Source organism: Camelus dromedarius, chromosome 4 (assembly GCF_036321535.1).
Source record: "Camelus dromedarius isolate mCamDro1 chromosome 4, mCamDro1.pat, whole genome shotgun sequence".
In the NCBI taxonomy this organism is placed as follows: Eukaryota; Metazoa; Chordata; class Mammalia; order Artiodactyla; family Camelidae; genus Camelus; species Camelus dromedarius.
The window spans coordinates 66,827,548-66,842,734 of NC_087439.1; the positions used below are offsets into that span (position 1 = coordinate 66,827,548).

A 15,187-nucleotide genomic window follows, 5' to 3' on the forward strand; every position below is an offset into this window, starting at 1 on the left:
TTGGGAATTCTTAATACGGATGCTGCCTTACACTGGGAGCTCATTCACCATCAACTATCAAGTGGCCTGTGTACGGGTTTCAGTGAATATATGCCATTCTAAAGTATTTTGTTGGCTGAGATGATTGAGACCTCAAAGACCCAGACCACCCACAAGCTCTGGTGGAGTTGACCTTCAGTTGTATACAGAGATTTGTGCCAAGAACCGCCTTTTCCCCATGAGAGTTCTTACTAATTTTAAATCACAGTGGCGTTTTGAAACTCAGTTTATGTTGTGCATATGTAGCCACCTTCCTTGGAGGCTGAAACAACAAAGCAACTGGATTGGAAATTAGATTTTCCCCCTTATGCTGCTGATGTAGTTCTTGTTCCATTGGGATTTCCCCTTTGCATGGGCTGGTGATTTCTTTGAAACTGTATGGAAATTGGTTCAGACAGGAACAAAGGGGAGAGGGGATGGCAGTGATGATTCAAATTAGTGTCTCTTCTTCAGTGAGAGTCTGGGGTGCCTGAAAGTGCACGTCATGTGGTATCAGGCGAGCCACCTGAGGTTAAATGAGATGCGAGAGCTACTGCAAACCAAACTCCAGGACCTCAGCACGTGATTCTTCCCTGTCAAGTTGGGTTGAATTGTTAATCTGAAATCTGCAACATCGGAATGTGGTTCCAAAATGCACCAAGCACATTTTTCTTTTCTTTACCTGATAGAGAGCCTTCTCTTCCTTTCTCCCTCATCTTTTTCCAGCCAGCATGTGAAAGATTCCCATTGCCAAACATAATAAACATGAAGCGGAATGGCTTTGTGACTCTGGGAACAACAGTTCTAGAGAAAGGCATCTGAACGACATTAAAAAGAACCTCCATTGCCTTGTCGGTGGTGTGCACACATACACATGTGCACATGCATTCACACACACAGGAACCCTGTACAGCTTATATTCAATATTTTCACCCTTAGTGCTTGCCTAGTTCAAACGCCGTACCCTCTTAATTGGATTTTGGCCTACTGCCAGGTTCAGTGTTTGAGGGCTCTGTATCTGTGAAATAATGATCCTGAAATAAATAGCACCTCTCAGTAGAGGTATCTTTTTATGTAAAATTCTTAAAGGGAATGGAGAGGAACCAAATGCTTCTGTGTTTAGGAATTTATGGGAAAGTCACCAGAATGAGCCAAAACAGAGATTTCCAAGGACCTCACCAGTGTAAGTGGGGTGTGGGGCTATTTAGGATGAAAGAAAATATGAGTCCTCGCTGACTGCAAGAGATGAGTGGACTCCATCACTGATGGACCAATGATTGTGGAGATGCTAGTGTGGGGACTAAATAGATGTGACTTTCAAGTGCTTCAGAGACCAGTGGCCGGAGTTGCCTTTCTCAGGGGGGTCCTTTTGGGTGATAGAAATGGGAATAGGTGATATAAAATGGTTAAGCCTCTATCTTTAATCTGTTCCCTCAGGGCACCAGTTAGTAAGCATCTGGTGCAGAGACCAGGAGAGGGTGGGTTTATTCATCTGAGCAACACTCGGAGCACATGATGCAATACTGATGCCTGAGAAGAAATGCCCTCTTTGCATCTGTTTGAAATGGGCAGATGTGAGGACCCGAGACCAGTCTCTGTCTTGAGAAGAGGCTCCATTTTACTCGGTCTGATGAGTAGGAATCAGCGAATGCTTTCTCAGTGCTGAAATGTGAACTGAGGAGAAATGTTGATGGAGCCCTTTGACCTAATAAGGTAGATGTTTTAGAAAAGACTCCCTGGCTGGAGAGACCACTAATGTTCTCCCTGAAATTCAGGATTGACTAATGGCTTCACTGATTCATTTACTGATTAAACTAGTATGTTTGGATGCCTTTTCCAGGTTCTGTGCTGGGGATTCATTGGCGCATAAGACTAGGTCCCTACTCTCCTGGGACTTCCCAAGTAGTAGGAAAGATAGACAATAAACATGCAAACAGATAACTTAGATCTTTCCAGGGCTTGGTGAATAACTAAAAAACAAATGAAACAGGTAGCCTGATGGAGAATGAACAGGGTGTTTGGGTTCCTTTATCTAGGCAGATTAAAGAAGGGCCTCTGAATAGGTGGCAGTTAAACCAAAACACGATAGATTGAAGAGAAGCAGGTATGCCGTGACTTGGGGAGTATGAATTCTGGGGTGAAAGAGTGGCAGAGATTATGGTTCTGAGAGAGAGATGAGCTTGTGAATAGGGGTAAGGGTTGAGGAAGGCAAGGCCAGATCACGTAGGATCTGATTTCCCATGGTGAGGGAGTAAGCGTGATGGCAGGCCACTGAAGGGTAATCAGCAAGAAGTTTGAGCTGGAAGGCATTTTTGAGAGTGTGGTTCACTCATTTGGCAGAGAAGGAAATGACCTCCCTGCTCAGGTTTAGTAGTTTAGTGGGGAGGGGAGCATTGGAAAGTAAGGCACTGAACCTTGAGTCCCAACCACGTTCTTTTTACCAATGAAAAATGAGAGTTGGAAATAGCATCTTGTCCACTTATGTTTATTGCTTCTCTTCCTGGTGGTTTCTGGAGGCCAGAGGAGAAAAGACGAAGTGACAGAAGGGAGAGGGGCACTCTCTGTGATGAGGAAGTGGCTTTTACTTTCTACACAGGGCTGCCCTACGGTCTTTTATGAATCTAAATGTGCCTCTCATTTGGGAATGCTGGATGTGTCCCAACAGAAAGCATTTAAATGTTTAGTTTTTAAATGAGAAACATTGAAGGAGGGAAGGGAGAGATAATTTAGGAGTTTGGGATTAACAGATACACACTACTTGTATATAAAATAGATAAGCAACTTGGATCTAGTGAATATAGCACGGGAACTTTATTCAGTGTCTTGTGATAACCTGTAGTAGAAAAGAATCTGAAAAAGAATATATATATTCTGAATCATTTTGCTGTACACCTGAAACTAATACAACATTGTAAATCAACAATACTTCAACAAGAAATTTAAAAAGTTTAAAGATTGTAAAAAAAAAAATTGAAGAGACAAGTAAATACCACCTGTAATTAAATATTAAAATACTGCTGAATCCTACAAGGATTGTTGGTAATAAATGCATACACATTCTTTCTGATGTTCTTTTGGTGAACAAGGAAGAAGTTTTGGCTTTCAGCATGCTCTGTCTGACCAGAATTGTGATCACTGTTGATATTTTGACCAAATTGTTTGTTTGAGAGTTGCTTCATTCATTCATTCATTTAATGAGACACAAGCTTGAGCCAGTCCATAAGTCAAAAACAGGTCCAGTGTCTTTGAGGAGCCCACATTCTAGTGAAGAATGTATTTAGATGCTGGTGAGGCTGATATCTGTGTGTAGCAAGAGAATTGATTCCATAGTATCCTGTAAACTTGGGTTAGTGAGTGTGTTAGGCTTTCTGAGTGAGGCCATGAGGTCTCTGTGAGGGGTGACCAAAGGCCACCTTCTCCAGCCTCCTTCCTTTCACCAACCAGTTGGGCAGCAGAACCACGTGTCAGTTCCTTTGAGCCTGTTCTGAATGAGCCGTTTCCACGTTTCAGTCTTCATCCTTCTGCCACTGTTTCATGGCATCCTGGAACTGCATGCGGACTAGTAGCTTCCTGAGACCCCCATCCATTCACCTGGTGGATGAGAAAACAGCCCCATGGGGCAGGTCACACAGCCAGGGTCCCTGCTTACTCAGCCTTTTCTACTCCACAGCTTTGCTTTACCTTGATAATTATTGGGTGTTTCTTATTTTCCCTTTCCATGCCCTTGATATGTTTTCTTCTATGATATTTTCGTCTTAGACATGGGATGAAAAGAACACATTCTGTAATGGCTACAGCATACCTAGTGTGTGTGTCAGGCCCTGTTGTAAACACCTGACCCTTGAGAGTGATTGAACTCCTGTACACTTCTGTGTTGTAGGCTGTACTGTTACCTCATTTCACAGGTGAGGAAACTGAGGCAGAGGGGTTAAGCAACTGGCCCGACAGTGATGTGAGCTACTGAGAAGTAGTGCAGCCTGATTTTGGACCCAGGCAGCCTGCCTCCAGGACCAGCTTTTAACCCCTCTCTCCTGCCTCACAGTGTACACAGAGCCAGTTTCCTTCACCGGGCTGAGCACACAGTGGCACACCCACGCAGCCACCTTAAATATTTTGGGAAGTTGATTCCAAGTACTTCGAATTAAGTAAATGTTCAACCATCTATGTCAGGAAAAGCGGCCTGGGGCTTGGTTTCATGATGTTTTTGGCTGTCATTTTTCGCAGTCTGAGGAGTAGGACAAACATTCCTCTTAGCACCCCCACTTTAACGTTCCACAGTGGAAGTTCCTGAAAACTCTCTTGGTTTTGGAAATATCCTCTGTGATCACCAGCCACTAAATTGCATCTGCCACCGAGGGCCCCAATGGGATCTGAACCGTTGTTCTTGGGAAATTCAAGCTTTGAGTGGATTTGTGTGTGTGTGTGTGTGTGTGTGTATTGTACATGTGGACAACTGTGCTTCAGGGTAAAAAAAAGCAATCGTGTATGTGTATGTGTTTTTTATGGAGGGTAGAGGAGGGTATATTTCGTTAACCCAACTGAGAAGGGTAGAACAATGTTCCAGAAGGGAGTCAATGAAATGAGTTTGCTTTAAAAAAAAAAAAAAACCACACAACAAAAACCCAGTAGCCTGAGTCAGCCTGTGCAAGTGATTTGGGAGAGGAAGGGGAGATGATGTAATGGGTTCGGCATGTTCCCATCTTGGCCACTCAGTGCAGAGGGGCCTGGGGAGTTTGGGGAGGGTGTGTGCATGTGTGTGCAAAGTTAACGGGAGCGGGTGGGGGGTGAGGAAGAGCGGGTTGTAAAACAGGATTAATAACCCCTTGTCAGACCTTTCTCTGTTACTGTGTTTTTCAGTAATTTGGGTTTGAATGAAGGCTCTCTAGCCAATTAATGTTTATTTGTTTCTTTTGGCAAGACCCGTTGGGGGAGGAGGGTGAGATGGGTGAGTTTAAAATTTTTTGTTTTGTGTTTGCATTTTGGAAGAAGAGGCAGATAATGTGGGTCTGGGTTTTCCATGAAGGCTCCCCTGCCCCACCCCACCCCCAGCCCCAGCCCCAGCCCACCCCTTTAAGAGGCAGGAGGCAAGACATGGCCAGCTGGTGCCTTGAACTGACACAGGTGCAGAGGCTGTGGGGGGTGGGGAGCCAAGAATAATTACAGGTTTCTGAAGCATCAGGCCCCTCCTGACACAAGCGCTCGTCGCAAAAAAACTGCTCTTTATGAAAAATGAATGGTGAAACTGAACAACTGTCAGGACCATTGTTGTTATTGGGAAGCCATCACCCCTCAGAGGGGAGCCTCCTCCCGAGTCCCTGGGCTCTCATGAGTTGCTGGACGGAGCGCCCTCCTTCTCGAGTGAAGACTGGCGCTCTTATGCACAGTGATGGGTTTTGCCTGTACGGGTGTCCCGTCTGCATTTTTTCTTTCTTAAACCACACTTTCAGCCAATATCTAGGTCTTTGCTTTAGTGTAGGATGATTTTTCATTGACTATTAAGGCATGATTTATATTTTGTCCATGAAAATATAATGACCGAAACTGGGACATCTAATAAGACTTATTTTCAAGCTATAAATAACAAATGGGATTTCCTCCAGTGTATATCAAGCTACATCGAGGCTTAGTTGGGAGAAAAGGTGACAGTGGATCCCAGCATCTTAGGTGATTTGGCTGTGAAGGGCAGCGGTGTCTCTCCACCAGTCAGAAGCTGAATTTAGTCTTAATCCAGTGGCCAAGTAATAGCGAGGGACTGTTCTTAAGGCGGAGGGAGGGTAGGTGCAGCCATTGTGATCAGAGGCCAGAGCAGTAGCCTTTGAGTTGGTATGTTCTGAAAAGCAACATATGGAAAAATAGCCCTGAACCAGGATAGAAAGGCTTCTCAGGCATGGGTCCCTTTATCCCTAGTGGACACTTGATTTTAAGGGTCCAAACACTGTGAAGGAGGAAAATGCTTTTCTAAGTTGTTGGAGGTTGTGTGGGACCCTGTGCCTTCCTTCAAGGAGCAGAAGACCTGGCCCCCAACTCTGCCCAGGTTATGCGGCTTTGAAATTTGCCTTGACACTTAACTTGGATTTGAGTCGTTTGGGGGATTTCTTTCATACGCTGCAACTAAGGAATCCTTGGGAGATGAAAGGAGTATTTGAGGCTGCTTATTTCAAAGACATCACCCTCTCCCCAGGCCTTTAATCTTGTCCCCTTCCTCCCCAGCCTCCCCGAGGAAAAATATACAACAAATATTTTCTTTGTATGTTGAAAATAGCTTGAGGAGGAGGAACACTGAAGAGGTTTTCGTAGGCATTTCCCAACTTTCATGTGTGTTTAGAATTCCGCTAATTTTCACAGCGTTGTCTCTCAGAATTTACAGATTACTAGAGGGAAATATTTAATTTGGTTGCAGCTCCAGCAACCAGTGGATGTGAGAAACAGTGGGAAGGAATGCGGTCTTACAGTGGTCACAGTGCTGTGGTTATTCTGTGGGGCTCAGCAGTTCTGACAGTGGGGTGTCATATTGTTGTACCTCTGGGGTGTGCTATTGATGTGGTTTTTTTTAACCTAATAGCTAAAAAATGCAGTAAGAGATTTTCACTTATACCATATCCTTGCTTACCCACAATTTCTAGACAAAACTTACACTCTCCTTACCTCCCATCCTAATATTTTCTGGCGATGAAAGTCAAGAAAAAGTGAATATTAGTTAGAAAAATCACTTTCTAGGTTTTTCTTACAAGGTCGATTCTTTTCACTGGTTCATGCAACCTCTCTGCGACGAGTTCAGTTCAGTGCTGCATTCTCCTCCTCAAACCGGCTTTTGAGATATTGAAACCCAGGAAAATGGACAGAAAAATGAGGTGCTTGATGTGTGAGGTTCTCCCATAGGCTCACTGAGCTGATTAATCCTGGTGCTTCCTTCGTCTTCCTCCAACCCTGGAGAAAAATTGTGCAGAACTCCCTGGCCATGTTTTCCACTTCCTTTCCCATCTTTCAACTCTGACCTAATTTTAAAAGACTAGAAATGTGTCGGAACCATTATATCATATCATCCTTTGAAGGGAGAAAAAAAAATCACAAAGTTCCCATAAATATCAATCTTTGCAGTCCTAGAGAGTTTTTCAAGTTGGTTTCAGGAGTCAGAAGAATAAAGATTTTGCTAAAAAACGTGAAGTGTGAGTGTAGTTAATAAACTGGAAAGAATGAGTATTTTAGGAGATTGCTTTACCAAAGAAACCCAGATTACCCTACTGTCACTAGCTTGTTTTGTCACTTCAAATTTTCATTCTGGGATGTATGTGATGGTTTTAAAGCACAAAAAAGTAATTAAGCTTTAGGACACTCCCAGGAGAAAGGTAAGGGATTCTTCTCCCTGTTTCTATCCTTCAGACTCTTTGGGGACTGTGGCACCATGGTTAATAGCACGTGACAAAAACACACATAATAAATGTCAGAAAGGGGCTCCCATGGGCAGCCAAGTGTAGTTCACCTGCGTGTGCAGTTACCTGGGTGAGCATGCTCCCTGGGAACCGAAGTCCACCCCTTCCTTGCCGGAAGCACCAGCAGCATCATTATCATCAGCATCATCGGGTCAAGGTCTGATCTCAGAAGAAGCATGACTTTGCAGGTTTCCACAAAGGAGAACGTTGTATCTCCCCATATTTTTGCATCCATATTCTTTCCCCAATTTCTTTTATCTCTTTGTTCTTCTAACTCTTGGATCTTTTAGGTGAACGAAATAGGTAGAATGCTTGGAATGAAGGGCAGCTGGCTAAAGGGAATACAAATGACTGATAATTGATTACAAACATAGGTAGTAGTAGGTGGCATTGTATTTCACTGACTCTATTATTCCAGAAAAAAAAAATCACTAGCAAAATACAATTTCTTTTGTTTTTTTCATTCACCAACTCAAGTATAGGTGAATCCAAAGACTCCAAATAACTACTCATAATGACACAGGTACTGAGTGGTGGTGAGAATGTTGGACCAGTGGCTTTTGAGGACCCCGGACTTCAGTTTGCCCCAACCAAACAGTGGGTGTAGTTACAGTGGTGGTGGTGGACAGGAGTTGTGAAGTGATTCTAGCTCATTTTTTAGAAAGTTCTTAACAACTCTACACCACTTCAAACACTTAGGTATATGTCCCATCTGAGATAGCAGAGGTCAAATTTAGCTCTAAAAGATTATTTTTATTGTCTGAGGCCTATGTGATATAGGCAATATGATCGTTGCTTTTAGGCGATCACAATCTTAATAAGCCAGACATACCACCAGTTTACAGACTCTTAGATTCATTTTGGAGATACTGTTTAATTGTGCAGGATTGAGGAGGGGTGTTTCTCAGCACTTGGCAGTCAGCATATTTTCTTAAGTCTATTTTTTCCTAGACCAGGCTTTCTGAAAGAGAGAGACTTTATGCTGAACTTTGAATGAAAGAATGATTAGTCGGAGAGAAAAATGAAAGATCGTGTCAATCATATGGACATGAAGTAAAGTAAGGAGAGAAAAATTAGGCGAGGGAAACCCTTTATCGGAGGGCTGTAGGGGAAATGGCAAAATTGCCTGGATTCATTTGCAGTCCTCACTGGCAGTTTTCATGTAAATTATGATGAGATAAGGACAGGTTGAACAAGAGCTGTTTGGTGACCTTGGCATCATCATGCCCACATATGACCAAATTTCTTATTTCTTGATCCTGTGAAGGTAACTTTCTGCTGCCAACAGCAGGGAGATTTTGATGAACTTATTTTGTGCTGCAAGACTTGGGTTATCCTGTTTTCTGTCAACGTCTGCCTTTGGAGCCTATTGAAGTAGCAGACATGGCAGTAATAGGTTTGAATTTTTTTCTTTTTTTAAACTAAGTCTTGGATTATCAATTTTAATAAGCATACTTCAACAAGAAGGCTGCGAACAGAATGGAGAGAGTATTTTAAAAGATTTCAGGGTGATTATTTTCAAAACCAAATTCAATAAACAAGATTATAGTGTGTAGCACAGGGAAATGTATACAAGATCTTTTGGTAGCTCACAGCAAAAAAAATGTCACAATGAATATATGTATGTTCATGTATAACTGAAAAATTGTGCTCTACACTGGAAATTTGACACAACATTGTAAAATGACTATAACTGAATAAAAAAAATGTTAAAAAAAAAAACAAATTCAGGTGATATTTGTTAGAAAACTAGGAGAAGCAGCAGCCATGCATTCTGAAGTTGAGATATCAGAGAGCCTTCACAGAACTCATCTGACTCATAAATAATAAGAAAGTCACTCTGCACTTGGGCACATTTCCTGCCCATTGCTGGCTGTAGTGGATTTTTAAGAAGGTGGAGGCTGATCCGGTGGGTCAGGCCTTAAGCTGTATTGTTAGGTCAGGCTGAGGGAAGCCTCATTTCTCCAAGGTGAGGTACCAAACAGCCGTGATTTATGTCATTATATTGAAACCTGCCGACACCAATTTGCAGTTTGCTGGCTAGAGTGTCATTGGGACAGAGTAAATCTCTTGTTCTGGTGGACAAACAAACATTTGAATCTATATTGAAATTTGCAGTCTGCAGACATTCCTGCTTTGTTGATGGATATTTTTTTTCTCTCTCTCTCTCAGATTATTTAGATTTACAGAAAAGTTGCAAAAATAGTACATAGAGTTCCTGTATACACTTTTCTCAGCTTCCCTAATGTTACAGAATCATAGTACAGGAAATTAACATTGATACAATACCATGAACTGATCTATACACTTTATTTGAATTACATTGTTTTTTTTTTTCCCACCGATATCCTTTTTCTCATCCTGGATCCAGGCTGAGATCTTTGCATTTAGTTGTCTTATCTCCTTAGTTTCCTTCTATTTGTGACAGCTTCTCAGTCTTCTTTGTTCTTTATGACCTTGATACTTTTAAAGAATTTTGGCTAGTTATTTTGTAGAATGGCCCTCAACTTGGATGATGTTTTCTCATAATTAGATTGAGGTTGTGTACTTTTGGCAAGAATGGCACAGAATAATGTCATGTCCTTTCAGCCTGTGGTGTCAGGGGAACATAATGTCAATATGCCGCTAAATTTCATCGTATGGTTAAGGTGTCACATGCCAGGTTTCCCTACTGTAAAATTATCATTTTTGTCTTTGTAATTAATAAATGTCTCATTGTTGGGGGGATACTTTGAGACTAGGCAAGTGTCTTGTTTTTCATTATACTTTCATCTATTAATTTTAACATGCATTGGTGATTCTTGCCTGTAGTCATTATTACTTTGTTATTTGACTAATGGTGATTTTCTGTTTCCAACATTCCTTCTATGTTTATTAATTATAATTTTACTATAAGGAGCAGCTGACCTATCTCCCCCATTAGTGTATTTGTTCAACCATTTGTTTATATCACTATGGATTCATAGATATTAATTTTATTCCATGGGTTAGAATTTATTATTTATTTATTATTATCATTTATTGTTTATTGTTATCATTATTTATTATTTATTTGTTATTATCGTTATTCATTTTTATTGTTCAGATTGCCTAGATTTGGGCTTTGAGAGCTCCTTCAGGTTGGCTCCTCAGTCTTCCTGACATACCTTCATCACTTTATGAGCACTTCCTTACCTTCTGGTACCACTGGTTATTCTAGGCTCAGCTTTTATTTTCTTTGCCTCAGCCTTTGAATCAACTATTTCCCCAAGGAACCCTGGTTTATCCCTATACTGGATAGTGATATTTAGAAACCGAGATCTTCGTGCCAGGCAGGCTCACTGCTACTGGGGTGACTTTGCTCGTAGACTCTTCTCCTGATTGACAGAGCTAGGAAGTACATGTATGTATACTTACACGTGTATATACACATTTATTTCTATATATACCTGTGTGTGTGTGTGTATTAAAATTTATGAGTAAATACCCTAATACTCAAATTCCAATTAAACATAGGCGTTTCTTAAGGGAGTTCTTACAATTATTTTTTAAGAACATTAGGGATTAACTCTTTTGCTTGGAAATAATCTAACATTGAAATCCTCCTCATCCTTGACATTTTAACTTCCAACACTCCTGATGAGTTTCTGATTGACAAAATCTTCTCTACTTAAGCTTTATCACCAGCAGATACTATTTTTTTTATTCCAGTTCAAACATAATTCTTTTTTTTTAAATTGAAGTACAGTCAGTTACAATGTGTCAATTTCTGGTGTACAGCACAGTGTCCCATTCATGCATATACATACATATATTCATTTTCATGTTCTTTTTCATTAAAGGTTATTACAAGATGTTGAGTATAGTTTCCTGTGCTATACAGAAGAAATTTTTAAAATCTATTTTTATATATAGTGGCTAACATTTGCAAATTTCAGACTCTCAAATTTAGCCCTTCCCATCCCCTTTCCCCCAGTAACCATAAAATTGTTCACTATGTCTGCAAGTCTGTTTCTGTTTTGTAGATGAGTTTATTAGTGTCCTCTTTTTTTTTCTCTTTTTTAGATTCCACATATGAGTGATATAATATGGTATTTTTCTTTCTCTTTCTGGCTTATTTCTCTTAGAATGATGATCTCTAGGTCCATCCATGTTGCTGCTAATGGCATTATTCTTTTTTATGGCTGAATAGTATTCCATCATATAAATACACCACAACTTCTTTGTCCAGTCATCTGTTGATGGACATTTAGGTTGCTTCCATGTCTTGGCTGTTGTACCAGCACATATTTTAAGAAGTGGATTTCTCAAGACAAGAATAATTGCATCATGATTTCAGAGGTCTATTCAGCACATTCTGATGGGTACTCATGCTTCTCTAACTCTCAGGTGGAATAAGAATGCCTTGTGTTAGGACTGCAAGTGATAGCCTCTCTTAAGTGATCCAGATTTTCCCACATTTTAATGATGGGAAGTATCTCCATCTTTAGATCATTAGTGTGATCCATGTATTCTGGGATGCAAACTAGGGCATACTGGGTGGGTTATTTTTTAATCCTCCCTGAAAAGTATGTATATAAATGCATTAGAATATCTGTTCCTTAAAAATCTGAATATGAAGAGATCTGAGCTTACTAACAATCACAATTTCTTAGTGACTTTTGAATCTTTGAGCTAGAAACTATGTAAGAGCACGTGGTGTACGAAAGCTTTGTCCATAGACACTGGTGACTGTGGGTAAGAAATAGTCCTTGTGTGTGAGGCAGGGAACTGCCTCAAGGACCTCTTGTAACCCCATGATTCAGCTGACTTCTACCTGAAACATATCTGTGTCTCAGAAGTCTGGTGCTGCTCTGTAAGCAAAGCTCAAGGAGCATTACAGTTGTATTCCAGAACACGTATTAGTGGTCATTTCTAGGATTGCTAGCCTCAGCCTAGTCCAGGTTAGGGTCATCAGATGGCCTTTGAGGAGTGGAGTAGAACAGAATGTTCAAAATAACAGTGTAAAGTTGATTTGATAGACATTGTGTACCTGTTGGGTGGCAGACACTGTGCTTGGTAGATGATGGTTTAAAAAGGCAAGGGGAGGTTTAAGGGAGGTTTCAGGGGTGATATCTTATAAAATTCAGAAGTGAATTGATTGGAGCTAAGACCGAGGGTTTCAATATTGGAAAGAAGTAAAGGGTAATTTCTAGCATTGAGATGGAAAAGGAAAGGGAAAATCTTTGAAACATGGAATTCAGAAAAGGGGCAAATAAGGATAAGGTAGATTTCTAGATCTGAGAAGGTGGTAATGTTGGTTTTGAATTTAAAGTGGTGAGAAGCTTCTCAGCAAGAGCTATTATTTAATCAATAAGTAAATAGAATCAAAGTTACTTTTCCAATAAGCTTTCCTTGATTAATACCTCCATGTTATGTAGAATTCATTGTCCACTCATCCCCCAGGAACTTATCAACATACTTTATTATTATGTTATTTAGTATCACCTGCTTGTAAATTCATGTAATTTTTAGCTTGTAATTGTTTATTCTGCACCTACATCACATGAATCTATTTCTGTGGCTTCTCCTTCTAACACATAGAAAGCCTTGCACCTTGCTGTGAGCACAGTAGTTGAATGAACTGAGTGCTGAATGAAGATTGGAACCATTCATTAGTTTATACTGTTGAAAATCAACAGTGAGACCCAAAGGTGATTCATCGTTAAAAATCTGCTTTTCTTATTCAGGAATGCAGGGTTTTACCAGAAGGCTGAGTAAAAACCAATCTTTTGAAATGTCACCAAAATAAAATCCTTGACAGATACAACACAACTAGGTATATCATTAAAATATATTCTTCACAGCATAAAAGCCTAGAATCAGAACACTGGTTGAAAACGTAGAAGCTCTACGGAGGCAGTAAATTAGGAGCTAGTCACATTTTAAACTTGCCATCAGTGTTTCTTTGTTGAAGCCCAGAAGTTAGAGCAAATTGAATGGATGGCATGAGTTAGCATCGTGATTTTCTACCAAATTCTGGAAGAGTAGGATTTTAAATGAGAAGAGCTTTTAGATTACAAACTTAAATATCTGCTTTTTTGTAAAAGCACTTCCACCATCTTACAAAGACTTCTGAGCACCATGGATGAAGATTTGTTGAAACTCTAAACTTTTTGGGTTTTCTTCCCCTCATTTCTTTACCAGGGAAGAACTTTATATTGAAATAGATTGCATCTTATCTTTACCAATTCAGGTAGCTGTGTCTGAACTTATTTTTATCACATAGTCAGAGATGTTAAACTATTGTGATGGGACTCACGCTCCTTGCCCCACAAGGAGTAGCAACTGTATTCTGAATAACTTTCCATAAACAACAGGGGTTTTGTCTTGTGCATCAAAGGTTTTATAAGAGGCGTTCTTTAGAACAATGTCCATCCCTACTGGTTAGGGAATCCATTCCCAGGGCAGGACTTGCTGTTGGCTGAAGTCACATCTTAGTTTGGGTGGGCATCGTTTATGCTTTCAGAGCGAGTTGGAAAATTGACTTATTTTCGTGACTTGCAAAAAGTCTTTTTGAAAAGTGAAGTTGGACTGTGGGGAGTCCTATCTTGATATGGAAGCCTTGTCTGATTCTATTTGCTTCTTGCTTTCATGGGAACTCCTAGGGAGGCTCCGAGCATCTCACCTGCTGAACTGAATAGTGGGGCATGAGATCATTTTAACATCGAATGTTCTCAGGGAACTTGATGGTGTGAGATAGCCCTTCTGGGTTTCCAGTTCCCCATCAATTATAATAGTTGAGCTCATATGTGACCCTTATGAACCCATCAGAAGTGTCCAGGGAGAAAATAACAAGGTCAGCCCTTTCAACATGAGAATTTCAGATATGAGCCATGAAATGTTCTCTGTTCCTTCCTGTGTCTTCCTCTGCCTGTCAGCATGTGGTCCCGTGGTGTTCTCTGCCTCTGATGGCTGTTTCTCTCCCTCTCTCCTTCCCCTCTGCAGACATGCCTTGAATTGGAACGCTACCTACAGACGGAGCCTAGGAGGATCTCGGAGACCTTCGGGGAGGACTTGGACTGCTTCCTGCACGCTTCTTCTCCCCCGTGCATCGAGGAGAGCTTCCGGCACTTAGACCCCCTGCTGCTCCCAGTGGAAGCGACCATCTGCGAGAAGAGCTCAGCAGTGGACATTTTGCTCTCTCGGGACAAGTTGCTATCTGAGACCTGCCTCAGCCTCCAGCCGACCAGCTCTTCTCTAGACAGCTACACGGCCGTCAACCAGGCCCAGCTCAACGCAGTGACCTCATTAACGCCCCCATCGTCCCCTGAGCTCAGCCGCCATCTGGTCAAAACCTCACAGACTCTCTCAGCCGTGGATGGCACGGTGACGTTGAAACTGGTGGCCAAGAAGGCCGCACTCAGCTCAGTAAAGGTGGGAGGGGTGGCAACAGCAGCGGCAGCCGTGACGGCAGCTGGGACAGTTAAGAGTGGACAGAGCGACAGTGAACAAGGAGGGGTAGGGGCTGAGGCATGCCCCGAAAACAAGAAGAGGGTTCACCGCTGTCAGTTTAACGGGTGCCGAAAAGTTTATACAAAAAGCTCCCACTTAAAGGCCCACCAGAGGACTCACACAGGTAGTGGTACAAGTTGGCCGCACGTGGTTTCTTCCTTTTCCTCCTTTAGCCTCATGGTGGGAAGGGCTTCTCTCTGTTCCCAGAAGGGGCTTCCATGCCCACTAGGAGGTGTAGAGAGGCAGGAGGGCCTGGGGGGGGAAGC

General features: G+C 41.6%; 1 protein-coding gene across 3 annotated transcripts in view; it reads left to right on the forward strand.

Annotated features, from left to right (window-relative positions):
* Positions 1–15,187, forward strand: part of KLF7 (KLF transcription factor 7) — a 91,235-nt gene that overhangs the window by 26,648 nt on the left and 49,400 nt on the right. Inside the window, exon 2 of one of the 3 annotated variants that reach the window (XM_031451923.2) lies at positions 14,415–14,843. In XM_031451923.2, the coding sequence (XP_031307783.1) occupies positions 14,415–14,843 (429 nt within the window). Of the gene's footprint in view, positions 1–14,414; positions 15,049–15,187 lie in introns of all 3 variants that reach the window. The other 2 variants (XM_064485053.1, XM_031451918.2) reach the window with 2 other exon arrangements.